The 14,363-nt window shown below is 42.5% G+C and overlaps 1 protein-coding gene across 1 annotated transcript in view; it reads left to right on the forward strand.

Moving 5' to 3' along the window:
- The window catches only part of fasn (fatty acid synthase), an 82,819-nt gene extending 73,874 nt beyond the window's left edge, over nt 1-8,945 (forward strand). The window contains exons 37-39 of the mRNA XM_037691551.1: nt 2,188-2,286; nt 2,646-2,897; nt 8,573-8,945. Of these exons, the coding sequence (XP_037547479.1) occupies nt 2,188-2,286; nt 2,646-2,897; nt 8,573-8,710 (489 nt within the window). The 3' untranslated portion in view covers nt 8,711-8,945. The remainder of the gene's footprint in view (nt 1-2,187; nt 2,287-2,645; nt 2,898-8,572) is intronic.
- The last annotated feature ends 5,418 nt before the right edge of the window (nt 8,946-14,363 follow it).

Raw genomic sequence — 14,363 nt, forward strand, 5'->3', positions numbered from 1 at the left:
TCAATTTCCTTTTTCCAGCCACTTATTGCTACTTGTCCCAACTTTTTGGGGATTTGTTGACAATGTGAAATTTTGAATCAACACATTTTTCCTTTAAAATGTTACATTTACTTGGATTAAACTTTTGATCTGTCATCTATGTTATATTACTGTGCTGCTTGTCCTATTGGACCTTACATCTGCTTTTGACACTATCGACCACAATATCCTCATTTCTAGACTGGAGCAGTGGGTGGGCATCACAGGGTCAGCCCTTAAATGGTTTGGGTCCTACCTCTCTGACAGAACCTTCTGTGTCAATATCAAAGATTTTAGTTCGGCATCGACCGCACTCCAGTGGGGGGTACCGCAGGGGTCCATCCTCGGTCCCCTTCTCTTTTCTTTATACCTGCTGCCACTAGGTGCTATCTTCCGCAAACACGACATACCCTTTCATTTCTATGCCGATGATTGCCAAATTTACTTCCCCCTGAGGCACAGAGGCACACGCTCTATTCAGCCTCTTCTTGACTGCCTGGCTGACATCCGGGACTGGATGGCTTTAAACTTCTTAAGCTTCAATGAGAAGAAGTCTGAAGTCATGCTGTTCCATCCCAGTGGCTCACTCATGAACCATGACATTGACCTTTTCTCTCTAGCCCCGCTAGAGAAACAAAAGGTGACTAATCTGGGGGTGATAATGGACCCGTCCTTAAAACTCAACAGTCACGTAAACATGATGGTCAAATCCTGTTTTTTTTCAGCTGAGACGGCTGTCTAAGCTGAAGCCTATACTCTCCAAAAAGAACCTCGAGACAGTGATCCACACCTTCATAACATCTAGGCTTGATTACTGCAATTCACTTCTGTTTGGAATCAGTCAGTCCTCCATTGCTCGTCTACAACTGGTCCAAAATGCTGCAGCCCGATTTTTAACTGGTACAGGCTATAGAGAGCACATCACGCCAGTTTTGGCCTCCCTGCACTGGTTACCCATTCACCTTTGGATCCATTTCAAAATTCTCATGTATGTTTTTAAATCACTGAACAGTTCCGCCCCATCCTATCTCACTGATCTTCTGCAGCCATATGTCCCACCGCGCTCTCTGAGGTCAGCAGACCAGATGCTTCTCTCAGTCCCAGAAACCCGTCGTAAGCTCAGAGGTGACAGGGCTTTCTCTGTTGCAGGTCCACGACTGTGGAATGAGTTGCCACTGAGTGTCCGGCAGGCTCCCACACTCTGTCTTTAAGTCTCGCTTGAAGACCCACTTCTATTCTCTTGCCTTTAACACGGTGTGATTTGTTTTGGTCCGGTCTGTTCTCTTCTCTGTTGGCCATTTTAGTTAGCTTCTGCTGCTATTTGTATCTGTATTTCTATTTTATGTTTTCCTGTCTGCTGTGCATGTTTGGTTCTTTTGTACAGCACTTTGGTTGGCCTTGTTGCTGTTTTAAGTGCTATATAAATAAATTGGTATGGTATTACGAATAAAATATTGACATTTGCCATCTCCACATCATTGCATTCAGTAAATATCTTCTGGAGGGTAAACTATATCTTGGTTGCAAGTATCAAGCTGATAAATCCTTCATTTTCTACAACTGTTAGTGTAGATAACTGATAAGTTGGTCATTAATTGACTTGAAAACTGAGAGGGAGGGGGCCAGTCTGACAAGCAGAGGTAACTCGTTCCAGAGTCCTGGTCCTGCTACAGAGAAGGCCCTACGTGTGTGAGAGTGTGAATGACTGTCTCATTTGTCCCTCATCATGTGTCCCTGTGAGGGACTGAAGACCTGTCCAGGGGTGTCCCCAGCCTGCTGGAGATGAGTACCAGCTCCCTGAGACCTGGGAAGGAAAAGCAGATTAAAAAATGGAGGGGTGCATGGATGGTCAGCATCACTGTTGCCTCACAGCAGGAAGGTTCTGGGCTCAATCCCAGGTCCAAATGTGGACCTGGTTTCTTTCTGGATGGAGTTTGCAAGTTCTTCCCGTGTTTGTGTGGGTTTTCTCTGAGTACTTTGGTTTCCTCCTACATACCAAAAGCATGCATGTTAACTTAGGCTGCCTTCAGGCCCAGGCCTCCCTTGCAGGAGATCTGTATCCCAGAGGGATCTGACTGGTGAAATAAAGGTTAAATAAATGAATGGTGCAGTTGGTAAAAATATCCAGATTTTTCAAAGCATCACATAGTTACTACTTTTTGTTTTCAGAGCTACAGAGCTAAACTGACTCCAGGGAACGAGTCAGAGGCTGAAACTGAGGCCCTGTGTGCCTTCATCCAGCAGTTCATTGACATTGATTACAAAAAGGTATTTAACGTCTGCAACAAGCTCACACTCACAAACACAAGTCATTTACACTAGAAAATACTTTGAAATGGTTGAAAGTGTGTCTGTATAAATTATTCACTTCTCTTCCTCACTGACCTTTAAACATAATGGATTTATATTTATCTATATCATACTATAATTTAGATTTATCTATGCTCTACACAAACTTTTGTCAATTTCTTTTAAGTTATAAAAATTATTATAATTTGAGTTTCATTAGACATAAGAAAATACTCAGCTCTGTGTGTACACCACGGTGTTTCCTGTGCAAGTCTGGAAAAAAGTAACTACAGTAAGTAAAGTAGTAATCTGTTCCAAATTTCTTCTCTTAACTACAGATTTTGGAGACTCTTCTTCCACTTTCAGACCTGAACGCCCGTGTTGAGGTGGCCGTGGACCTCATCTCGTCAAGTCATAAAACCATCAGCCGTGACTCTCTTAACTTTGCAGCCTTCACTTTTTACTACAAGCTAAAAGCAGCTGATGGCTACGTCCCTGCTGCTAAATACCATGGCAGTGTTACGCTACTGCGGACCAAAACCAGTAGTGAATTTGAGCAAAACCTGGGAGATGACTACAAACTTAGTGAGGTAAAATACACATATTTCTCTTTATTTTCATAAAATATTACACACCCTCAAAACAAAACTTAATCCGTGACTTAATCGACATTTACCAAAGACAGTCAAGTTATAACTTCATCTGTTGCTTACAGACACAGATTCTTTAGGGTTCAATGAAGAAACAATGAAAAAGATGTAAAAACTTGCAGCTTTGCAAACTGTGCACCAGTGGGTTTTCCGTGAGTCCTCGTGTTTCCTCCCATAGACCAAATAATACAAGTACTGGTCATAAAATTAGAATATCATGAAAAAGTTTATTTCAGTAATTCCATTCAAGAAGTGAAACTTGTAGATTATATTCATTCATTACACACAGACTGATATATTTCAAATCTTTATTTCTTTTAATGTTGATGATTATATGCTGGTGAAGATTCTCAGTCATCCAGGACATGATGAATTCAAAAAGCGTTCAATACAAAAACAACTGGACTTTATTTGTAACAGAAGACGTTTCGCTCCTCATCCGAGGAGCTTTCTCAATTCAAAGAGCAGAGAGTGAGAGATACAGGTTATAAGGCTGAGTGAGATAAGACACACACACACACACATATATGTAGATTGGCAGTTCACACCTAAAACCTAAAACAGTAGGTCTTTGTTCCTCTAATTCACAGTCGAGGCCCCTCTGTTCCCATCAGGTGTGAAAACCGGCTGGGAATCTGTTTTAAAGTTGCATTATATGTTTTTGAAAGTGGAAATCTGAGGCCTCCTCCTCTGTTAAGAGATGGTTTTTCTCTTTTTACATAAATTACTTCCTTCACCCCCCTCTCAAACCATCTGTGTTCTCGGTCCAAAATGTGCACATTTTGGTCCTCAAAAGAGTGTCCCTTATCTGTGAGATGGAGGTGAACAGCTGAGTCTTGTCCTGTGGAGCTGGCTCTCCTGTGTTGAGCCATGCGTCTGTGAAGAGGCTGTTTAGTTTCTCCAATGTAGAGGTCTGGACAGTCCTCGCTGCACTGGACCGCATACACTACACCACTCTGTTTGTGTATGGGTGTTTTGTCTTTAGGGTGGACCAGCCTCTGTCTGAGAGTCCTGCTGGGTTTGAAATGTACTGGGATGTTGTGTTTGTTGAAGATCCTTCTGAATTTCTCTGATACTCCAGCAACATAAGGGATGACAATGTTTTTATGTCTGCTGTTCTCCTTTTTCAGTTTATTGGTGTGTTTTGTAGATTTCCTCACTGACTTGACAAAAGCCCAGTTAGGATATCCACATGTTAGAAGAGCTTCTTGAACGTGTTTCAGTTCCTTTTCCTTCCCTTCTGTCCTTGTGGGGACGCATTCGGCCCGATGTTGTAAAGTTCTGATGACAGAGAGTTTGTGTTCCAGTGGATGGTGGGAGTCAAACAGAAGATACTGGTCTGTGTGGGTTGGTTTCCTGTAAACTTCAATGTTGAGGCTGTCCTCTTTCTCCATCTGAACCAAACAGTCCAAAAAAGGCAGCTTGTTGTCGTTTGCATCCTCTCTGGTGAACTTGATGTTGTTATCGACCGAGTTAATGTGTCTGGTGAACGCTTCTATTTCCTTGGCTTGGATTTTGACCCAGGTGTCATCCACATAACGGAACCAATGGCTTGGCTTAGTTCCCTCATAGGAGTTTAGGGCTCTCTGTTCCACTTCCTCCATGTAGAGATTGGCAACAATGGGTGACACTGGAGATCCCATGGCACAGCCGTGCTTCTGTCTGTAAAAACTGTCATTGAACTTGAAATAAGTGGTGGAGAGGCAGAGGTCCAACAGGGTGCAGATCTGGTCCGGGGTGAAGTTGGTCCTGTTGATTAAGTCCTTGTCTTGTAGAAGTTGTTTTCTGACGGTTTCTACTGCTTCAGAGATGGGTATGCATGTGAAAAGAGAAGTCACATCATACGATACAAGGGTTTCTCCTGGGGTTAGTTTCAAGTGTTGAACTTTGTTAGCAAAATCAATGGAGTTCTTTATGTGATGAGGTGTGTTTCCAACAAGAGGAGCTAAAATACCAGCCAGATGTTTAGCAATATTGTATGTCACTGAGTACATGCTGCTGACGATGGGTCTGAGTGGTGTTCCTTCTTTGTGTATTTTTGGGAGTCCATAAAGACAGGGAGTGGCTTCCCCTGGGTACAATCTATAATACAAAGATCGATTGATTGTTTTCTCCTTTTCAAGTTTTTGCAGGTAATCTGTGACTTTCTTTTTGTAGGCACTGGTTGGGTCCCTCTTCAGGGTCTCATAGGTGTTACGGTCGCTCAGTAGTGTAGTTATTTTTTCCCGGTAATCAGAAGTGTTGAGGACTACTGTGCATCTTCCTTTATCAGCTGGTAAAATGGTGATGTTTTGGTCCTGGCTGAGTGATGTTACAGCTTTCCTTTCCTGTGGTGTGAGGTTTGAAGGAGGCAGTTTGGCACTGGAGATGGTTGCTGATATTTCCATTCTGAGCTGTTCTGCCTCTCCTTCCGTCAAGATGTTGATTATAACTGACAACTAATGAAAACCCCAAATTTAATATCTCAGAAAATTTAAATATTACTTAAAACCAATTAAAAAAAAGAATTTTTAGAAATGTCAGCCAATTGAAAAGTATGAACATGAAAAGTATGAACATAAAGTATGATCATGTGCAGCATCAGTACTTAGTTGTTGCTCCTTGTGTCTGGATCACTGCATCAATGCGTCGTGTCATGGAGTGGATCAGTCTGTGTCTCTGCTCAGGTGTTCTGAGAGTCCAGGTTGTTCTGATCGTGGCCTTCAGCTCTTCTGAATTGTTGGCTCTGGTGTGTCACATCTTCCTCTTCACAATAACTCATAGATTTTCTATGGGGTTAAGTTCAGGAGAGTTTGCTGGCCAGTTAAGAACAAGGATACCATGGTCCTTAAACCAGGTGCTGGTATCTTCGGCACTGTGTGCAGGTGACAAGTCCTGTTGGAAAATGAAATCTGCATCTCCATAAAGTTGTTCAGCAGCAGGAAACATGAAGTCTTTAAAACTTCCTGGTAGATGCTGCGTTGACCTTGAACCTCAGAAAACACAGTGGACCAACACCAGCAGATGACATGGCCCCAAACCATCACTGACTGTGGAAACTTGACACTGGACCTCAAGCAACATGGATTCTGTGTCTCTCCTCTCTTCCTCCAGACTCTGGGACTTTGATTTACAAAGGAAATGCAAAATTTACTTTCATCAGAGAACAGAACTTTGGACCACTCGGCATCAGTCCAAGGGGAGATGCTTCTGACACTGTCTCTTGTTCGAGAGTGGCTCGACACAAGGAATGCGACAGCTGAACCCCTCGTCTTGCATACGTCTGAGCGTGGTGGTTCTTCAAGCACTGACTCCAGCTGCAGTCCACTATTTGTGAATCTCCTCCACATTTTGGAATGGGTTTTGTTTCACAATCCTCTCCAGAGTGCGGTTATCCCTATTACTTGTACACTTTTTCACAGACAGAAACTGGAAGTTGGTTCCACAAGAGAGGAGCCTGATAACCGAAAGATCTGCCTCCCATTCTGTTTTTTGGAAACTCTGGGAATTACAAGTAAACCTGCAGACTGAGAGCAAAGTGCTCCGTTAGGAAAATATGGAACAACAAGGTCTGTAATATAAGATGGAGCTAGGTTGTTGAGAGCTTTGTAACTCATTAAAACTCTGACAGCAGCATTTTGTATCAGCTGAAGTCTTTTTAAAGAACCAAAAAAGTCCAAGCTCAATAATCCAGGTATACAATCCAACAATTTTCAGTCAGGTCATCTGGACAGTTTCTTTTTTTGCTGAAACATTCCACCTTCCATCCGGAAGGCTTCATCAGTCAAGGTAATACAACACAAAACTGATTCTTCCCCCAACCAGCTTACTCCAAAGTGGAACAAACCAGTCAGTTATGTTGGTGCTAAGATGGTGTCTTTGGCACACCCCCTCCTCTGGAGCCAGCCCTCTTCCTCGTCGACAGTCATGTCAAACTGGTTCAAAACCAAAAATATTGACTTTTTTTTTTTTGGCAACCCTCGAACCCGGTAGTGGACACCGGCGGTGAGGGATGCTGTCAGGCTGAAGGAGGAGTCTTATCGGGACTTTTTGGCCTGTGGGACCCCGGAAGCAGCTGATGGTACCGGCAGTCCAAGCGACATGCGACTCGGGTGATTGCTGAGGCAAAAACTAGGGCATGGGAGGAGTTCGGAGAGGCCATGGAGAAGGACTTCCGCACGGCTTCGAGGCGATTCTGTTCCACCATCTGGCGTCTCAGGGGGGTGAAGCGGTACACCACCAACACTGTTTATAGTGGGGGTGGTGTGCTGCTGACCTCAACTCGGGATGTGGTGGGTTGGTGGGCAGAATACTTCGAAGACCTCTTCAACCCCACCGACACATCTTCCACTGAGGAAGCGGAGCCTGGGGACTTTGGGTTGGGCCCTCCAATCTCTGGTGCTGAGGTCACCGAGGTGGTTAAAAAGCTCCTCGGTGGCAGGACCCCAGGGCTGGATGCGATTTGCCCAGAGTTCCTTAAGGCTCTGGATATTGTAGGGTTGTGTTGGCTTACACGACTTTACAATATTGCGTGGACATCGGGGGAAGTTCCCCCGGATTGGCAGACCGGGGTGGTGGTCCCCCTATTCAAAAAGGGGGATCGTAGAGTGTGTTCCAACTACAGGGGGATCATGCTCTTAAGCCTCCCTGGTAAGGTCTATTCGGGGGTTCTGGAGAGGAGAGTCCGTCGGATAGTCGAACCTCGGATCCAGGAGGAGCAGTGCAGTTTTCTTCCTGGTCGTGGAACACTGGACCAGCTCAGCAGGGTCCTGGAGGGTGCGTGGGAGTTGCAACCGTTTGCACATGCTTTGTGGACTTGGAGAAGGCATTTGACCACGTCCCTCGGGGAACCCCGTGGGAGGTACTCTGGGAGTATGGGGTACCAGGCCCTTTGATACGGGCTGTTAGGTCCCTGTATGACCGGTGTCAGAGCCTGGTCCACATTGCCGGCAGTAAGTCGGGCTCGTGCCCGGTGAGAGTTGGACTCTGCCAAGGTTGCCCTTTGTTATCGATTCTGTTCATAACTTTTATGGACAGAATTTCTAGGCGCAGCCAAGGTTTCTGTAATCCCAATATCATATTCAAGTCTCTGTGGTAGAATATTGTAATCAACTGCAGCACAGCATTATGATCTTCTCTTGGCTGCCTTTATGGACCAGAAGGTTCTTGATGAGTCTGGGTGCCTTCACCTCCCAGTGGTTCCAACTTCGGGCCTCTGTGACATCTGTTCACCACACAACTGCACTCAAATGCATGGGTTTAAGTCCCTGGTCCATTACTCTTTTATTTTAAAGAGTACAAATCTACTCTTTACTCCTTACATCAAGTCGTAACCCTCAAAACACTTTATGCTCACAGCAAGTTTTAAATAAAAAAAAAATCTGCACAGTTAAGAGGTTCCTTTAAATACTTATTTGTTAGATTTTGATTCCTGTCATAAATGTAAACATTGGCCATACAGAGAAAGATAGTGTTTCAATCTTTAAAATATTGTTTGTTTTCAGCCCAATTATTGTTGCTTTGAGTACATTGTCTTGAGTTCTGCTCACTTTCCATGAGTTCGTGTCAGTCAGATCTTGATGTTCTCTCCAGTGTTTGAAGTCTGAAGAGGTTCTTTCTTGCATGTCTTTGTTCAGGTCTGCGATGGAAACGTGTCAGTCCACATCATTGAGGGAGACCACCGCTCTCTTATGGAGGCAGAGGGAGTGGAGTCCATCCACAGCTTCATTCACGATTCATTAGTTCGCCCACAAGTCACGTCAAGAAAAAACTAAAGCCGCCCGCCCCATCACTAATTCTACAACATCCCCCAGATAGAGCAGAAACTTCTCTGGAATCCAGGATCTACAGAATGAATCCAGTTTTATCAAGTGAGAATTAAAACAGCTTGTTCTAAGTGAAAGCTAGAGCATCTTTTCAAATCTCTGTGATAAACAGCCCTCGCCTGAAACTGCCTGTTTGTAACACATTAATACTTATTAAAGTTTGTTCTTTCTGAATAGGATGTTTTAAGTTACATGCCATTATGTTCCCATGTATTATTTTATTGTAACATGTATTACTTTTTAAAATAATTTATCTTTCCAGAGTCAGCTGTGGGCATCTTTCAGTTTAGACAACACACTGAAAGAGCCTCAATCAAACCAAATGTACGACTGAATCTGAGTCTTTACAACTGAGCCTGACAGATTGTTGATTAAAAGCCACCAACGCTACATTTTCAGAACATGGCATTTTTTTGCATCCGTACAGAAAGTTTCTACTTAACTGTTTAATCTGATTTGTTTTTCCACCTTTTTTGTACCAGTTTTTGTAAAACATATTTTGTTCTCTGAAAGAAGCAAAGATTCTGGACAAACCGCTCATCTAAAGTTTACTACAAAATGACCTTTTTTTTAGATAAAATCTAATTCAACAACGAGCTTGTATTCATGTCTAGTTATTTTATATTGGTTTATATGTATATCTTTGTATTGCACATTTACCCAATAGTAATTTTTTCCTTAAGTTGTTTTATTTTAACTTTGTTTCAACTTTTGAGTTTTCTTGAAGCACTTTTAGGGAGAATTGTTGCAAATGATCTCTTTTCTGTTACAGACACTGTGATCGTTGCTTTGTCGTCTTACCTGAGGATTTGTCCAGAATGAAACAACACTGAATAATATGAAGAATTAGTAAAAGAATCCTCAATAATCAAATTGACAGAACATCTTGAAGTAGCTGAGACACACAGTAATGTAGGATAGAAACAGCATTGAACTTAGTTCTGATTAAACCCAAACTCAGTTTAAACAGATCAGTCTAAATGAGCAGACTCTATTCCATTCAGCGGTAAAAGCACACGTGCACGTAGAAACAGGTTAGTTATGATGAACTTAGTGCAAGGTAGCAAAGTAGCATTTTAGAAACTGACCATGATGAGTTTTCACAAACCCACCAATTAAAACATCTGAACTATCACTTTATTTCACTTTCTGAACAGTTTATTGATGCAGTTTCAGAATTTTGTTGTTGGGATGCATTTTCCAATCCTTTAAACTTCCTCTGTGGTGTGGCCCTAGCTGTGGGTCTGCTTGCCCACATCCTTTACACAAATTAAACTAACCCACAGAAGCGTCAATACAGCATCTGGATCCAACATGTGATTAAATGTTGTAAATTACTATTTTATTTAGGATCGCAGCATATGTCATAGGATTTTTATCAGGTTAAAACGGTCTCCCTCACCTGCACCTAGTTTCTTCATTTCCTGTCCTCTGAGACTTTTGATGTAGTCGGTGAAGAGTGACTGCAGTGAAAAGAAGTGAAAAATGTATTTTTAGAAGAAAAAATGTATTTCTTCTATTCCTGGAGTGTGTATGATGAATTCATTAATAAAGATCTCCCAGTAATGAACTCTGTCTTTTGGTTTTATTTCCTACATTAAAAAACAGATGACTCCGTCAAACGGCAGCAGAATCCAATAAAAAACTCCTCACAGATTTCCACAAGGATGTTCTACTATTCTGATCCTTTGTGCCACGACAGCATTTACTTGTCACTCGTGCACACAGTCAGAGAGGACGTACTGGGCCAAGGCCTCAACCCAGACTTCACATCGTCTTTGTTTCAATCTATGTAGGTTGACCGATGATGTAATTTCTACTTCAATCCTCCCTGTTTGAGGAAATTCAAATATTAATGCTGTCAAATTTGATAAAAAAACAAACTGATACATGAACAACAATGGTGCGAACATTGACACGACATGAAATACGATTTTACTTAAAATGAACAGAAAATGGTTAACTTAATCATTTCACAGGATGATTGCCGCTGCTTCCTGAGGAGCCGAAACCACCTGCCACTGTCATATACAGGAAAAAATCTCCCTGGAGAGAACCCCTCAAACTTACCCTCCCTTTCATCTGTCTGTCAAGAAGCAAGCTGGGCCCTCGTTCAACTCCTGTGACTATTGTCCCTTTTCCATAGCTCCTCTTCAGCACGGTTCGACTCAGCTCGGTACAGTTCCAAGGCTTTTTCCACTAGCAATTTTACGTGGAACCGGCACCTTTTTCATTATTCTCTGGTGTACCAAGCGAGCCGAGCCGGCACCAAAACGTAACATCAGAACACTGTTGGTCACTGATCAGTCAGGGGGTGGAGTCACTGGATCTTTCAGAAACTTCTCAAAACAATGATCCGCCATTTGCAATTACTTGAACTCAGAGCAGCAGCTGGACCTATTTTTAAGATTTTAAAAACAATAATGACAACACCGTGGTCTAATGCTGAAGTCTAGGTGTTTTCTGTGTTTAGTGATTGACAACAAAATTCAGAGCGAGCTAGTCACTGCAGAGGATCATACGAGCTGCCGACACAAAGAAGCGTGCGAGGCCAGCCCCCGAGCCCTGGACTCGTGAGTTCCCAAAGGCCAGACCCCGAGCCACTGAGCCCCGGCAGACAGGGGCGGACCGGGATGGGTCTGGGATGGAGGGTGGAAATGATTAAAAAAAAAACATTTAATGTATAAATTTTTTTTTTTTAATCAGTAAAGATTTAAAATAAATAATAAAAGGTGCCGACTTTATCATGAAATCCAGTTTTCATTTTAATGACAATTAAATAATCCGTTAATTAAAATTAACTCAGCTGAAAAATCCATCCATTATCTTTTACCCGCTTCTTCCATTTTTGGGTCACGGGTCGCCAGTGCCCATGTCCAGCAATCACTGTACGAGGGGCGGGGGACATCCTGGACAGGTCTCCAGTCCATCACAGGGACACACAGAGACAAACGAGACAAAACAACCATTCACTCTCTCACTCACACCTAGAGACAATTTAGAGTCACCAATCAATCTAATACAATGTACTGTGAATGAAAGACAGGCACCAACTTCAAAAACACTTTGTAGAAAGGTGCTTTATGAAGTTCAGTCCATTTCTTTGTATTAATTGACCGGCTGTTCCACCACATTTAAAACTGCGTGGACGTCGATGTACAATTCAGCGCTCAATGAGACGTCTACGTATTTATGCGCTCAGTGACCAGTGCCTTGCTGTTAGACAAAGTGGTTCTGCTTGGCTTCAAATCCATCAATTTGTATCCAAAATCCAGCTTTAAGTTTCAGTCCAGAGGAAAGTCCTAACAGACAGCTGTCCCAGGCAACGTGCAACATTAGGTAAATGTACAAACTTCATAGCACCTGGCATGGCAACTACAGATGGGGGGGGAGGGGTGTCTGCATTTACATTTAAACACCAAATGTGCACCGTATCAACATGGATTTTTTTCCTCGAATCAATATCCGAAAAAAATAAACTACGTTTCCCCCACCGTGTCCATGGAAATGGGCCTGAGAGTGAATGGCTGTCTCGTATGTCGTGGCCCTGTGATGGACTTATGACCTGTCCCAGGTGTATCCTGCTCTGGAGTGTAGTATGCTAAGGCTAGGTTAGCTTCAGTTAGCTTAAGAGCTCCACTACAGTCAATTTTTTAATAATGGGTTCTCACTTTTTCGAGCTACTTGACAGATATGTGACAGAGGTACTGTGTTGGAGATGGTTTAATCAGTGACATGAGACGTTAATTTTCTTTGACCCATCAAAATGAATGTGGTCATTTATTAACAGAATCAAAATTTAACATCAAAACATTGTACACTTGATTATGATCGGCTCTGATTAATAAAACTTGGCACGTTTTACTTAATAAAAACAACAGACATTTCTGAAGATATCTGGATTAATTACTGGCAAGACAGAAATTTAAAGATGGGAAAGGAAGGAGTTTGAATGGAGAGAAAAAATGGATGAGGGAAAGTGTGTTGACGAGGAATGGCACCCTTCATCTGACCCCAGCTCAGCCCTGGTACACTCGGTAGTGAAGCGACTCGTTACCTTTGCAGAAGATAGGTCAGCTCCGGTACGGAGTTCCATTTCAACGCTACCTTTCAGCGTCTCCTTAGGATGGCTGAGAATCGTCCGAAGTAGTGACGGTACTCCGGTCAACAACACACTCACCTCCCGGGTGGACTCACATGAGCTGTGAGTCCGTCAGCGGTTCCACTCAGATGTGGAAGGCTCCATAATCCCAACTAGACTCGGAAGAACTCCCAACGAACTCCAGCACTTCAGAACTTTCTCCTGGCACTGGAACTTTCTCCAGGCACTGAACTTTTCCAACTAGAACTCTCCCTCCGAACTACTGGAACTAGGAAGAGTCGACTTTTAAAGAGTTCTGCTTCCGGTCACTTTTAGGAAGTCCTGATTGGTTGAAAGAACCAACAGGGGTGTGGTTTTAGTGACGTCAGAGGGTCGTTACAAGTCAGAAAAACAGCGGAGATGTTAAGAAACAGACAGAGAAATGTTTTGACGAAGAGAGAAAAACTACAGGTGCCAGTTTTCTTGTTTCTGTCTGAGAGGTTTAAAAACATGACAGTTCGTTCCAATAAACTTGTTTGCGACTGTCTCCGACTTTTGACCAACATCACTCTCTCATTTCAGACAGAAGATCAAAAATGCATAATTACTTAGTAACATAGACATTTAACTTGATTTCTACTTTGAATGAGGATTAAAAAATCATTAATACTGTTTCACAGTTGATTTAAAATGAGTGGTTCATTTCAACATTTAAAATGATATGAACTAAACACACTTTTGATTATCAAGATATTGTAAAATAGTAATGATAATATGAAAAAGAGTGTTCTTTCAATTGATTAGTTCAGGATACAATTAGAAAGTCTCTGGATGAGCTAATTTGTATTTCTGGATTCAAATCAATGAAATAACAGTTCCTGTCCCATGAAGGTCTTCAGAGACAGGTTTGACCGGAGGCCGAGTTCACTACAGGAGCTAACACTATTAGCTTTTGAGCTAACGGCATATTAGTTCTGGATCTCAAGCTAATGATATATTAGCTCTGGAGCTAATACTATTAGCTGTTTTTATGCTAATTTTAGCTTTTTCAGCTAATTCCACATTTGTTGGCACTAATTTCAACTTGTTTCAGGCAAATTCATCAAAAATGTTCTCTCTCCACTTCCTTCTGGTAATATAAGATTCTTTCTGCTTTTTAGCTATTTTTCAGCCATTTTTGTTTTCGAATTTTGGCTTTTCAGATAATTTCTACTTTTTTGTGCTCATTTCTGCTTTTTCAGCCTAATTGGGCAGAGATGTGTTCATACTGGATTTTTTTTCTGCTAATTTAAACTTGCTCATTTTTAACTCTTCCCACACTCTTGCAATATTCTAAACAATGTTTCTAAACTCTCAATGCTCTAAAAAAGAGTACAGCATGTCATGATCTCCGCTCTCTCTGCCATCTGCCAGCGCTCTCGGCCACGCCCACTTCTCCGCTGCAGAGCTGAGAGGACACGCTGCAGGAGGAAGCTTCTCCCTGCCCCTGTGGGCTGCACACAGGTGCAGCAGGTGCTAAAG

The sequence above is a fragment of the Nematolebias whitei genome, chromosome 17, assembly GCF_014905685.2.
Source record: "Nematolebias whitei isolate Nwh7 chromosome 17, NemWhi1, whole genome shotgun sequence".
NCBI classification, from domain to species: domain Eukaryota; kingdom Metazoa; phylum Chordata; class Actinopteri; order Cyprinodontiformes; family Rivulidae; genus Nematolebias; species Nematolebias whitei.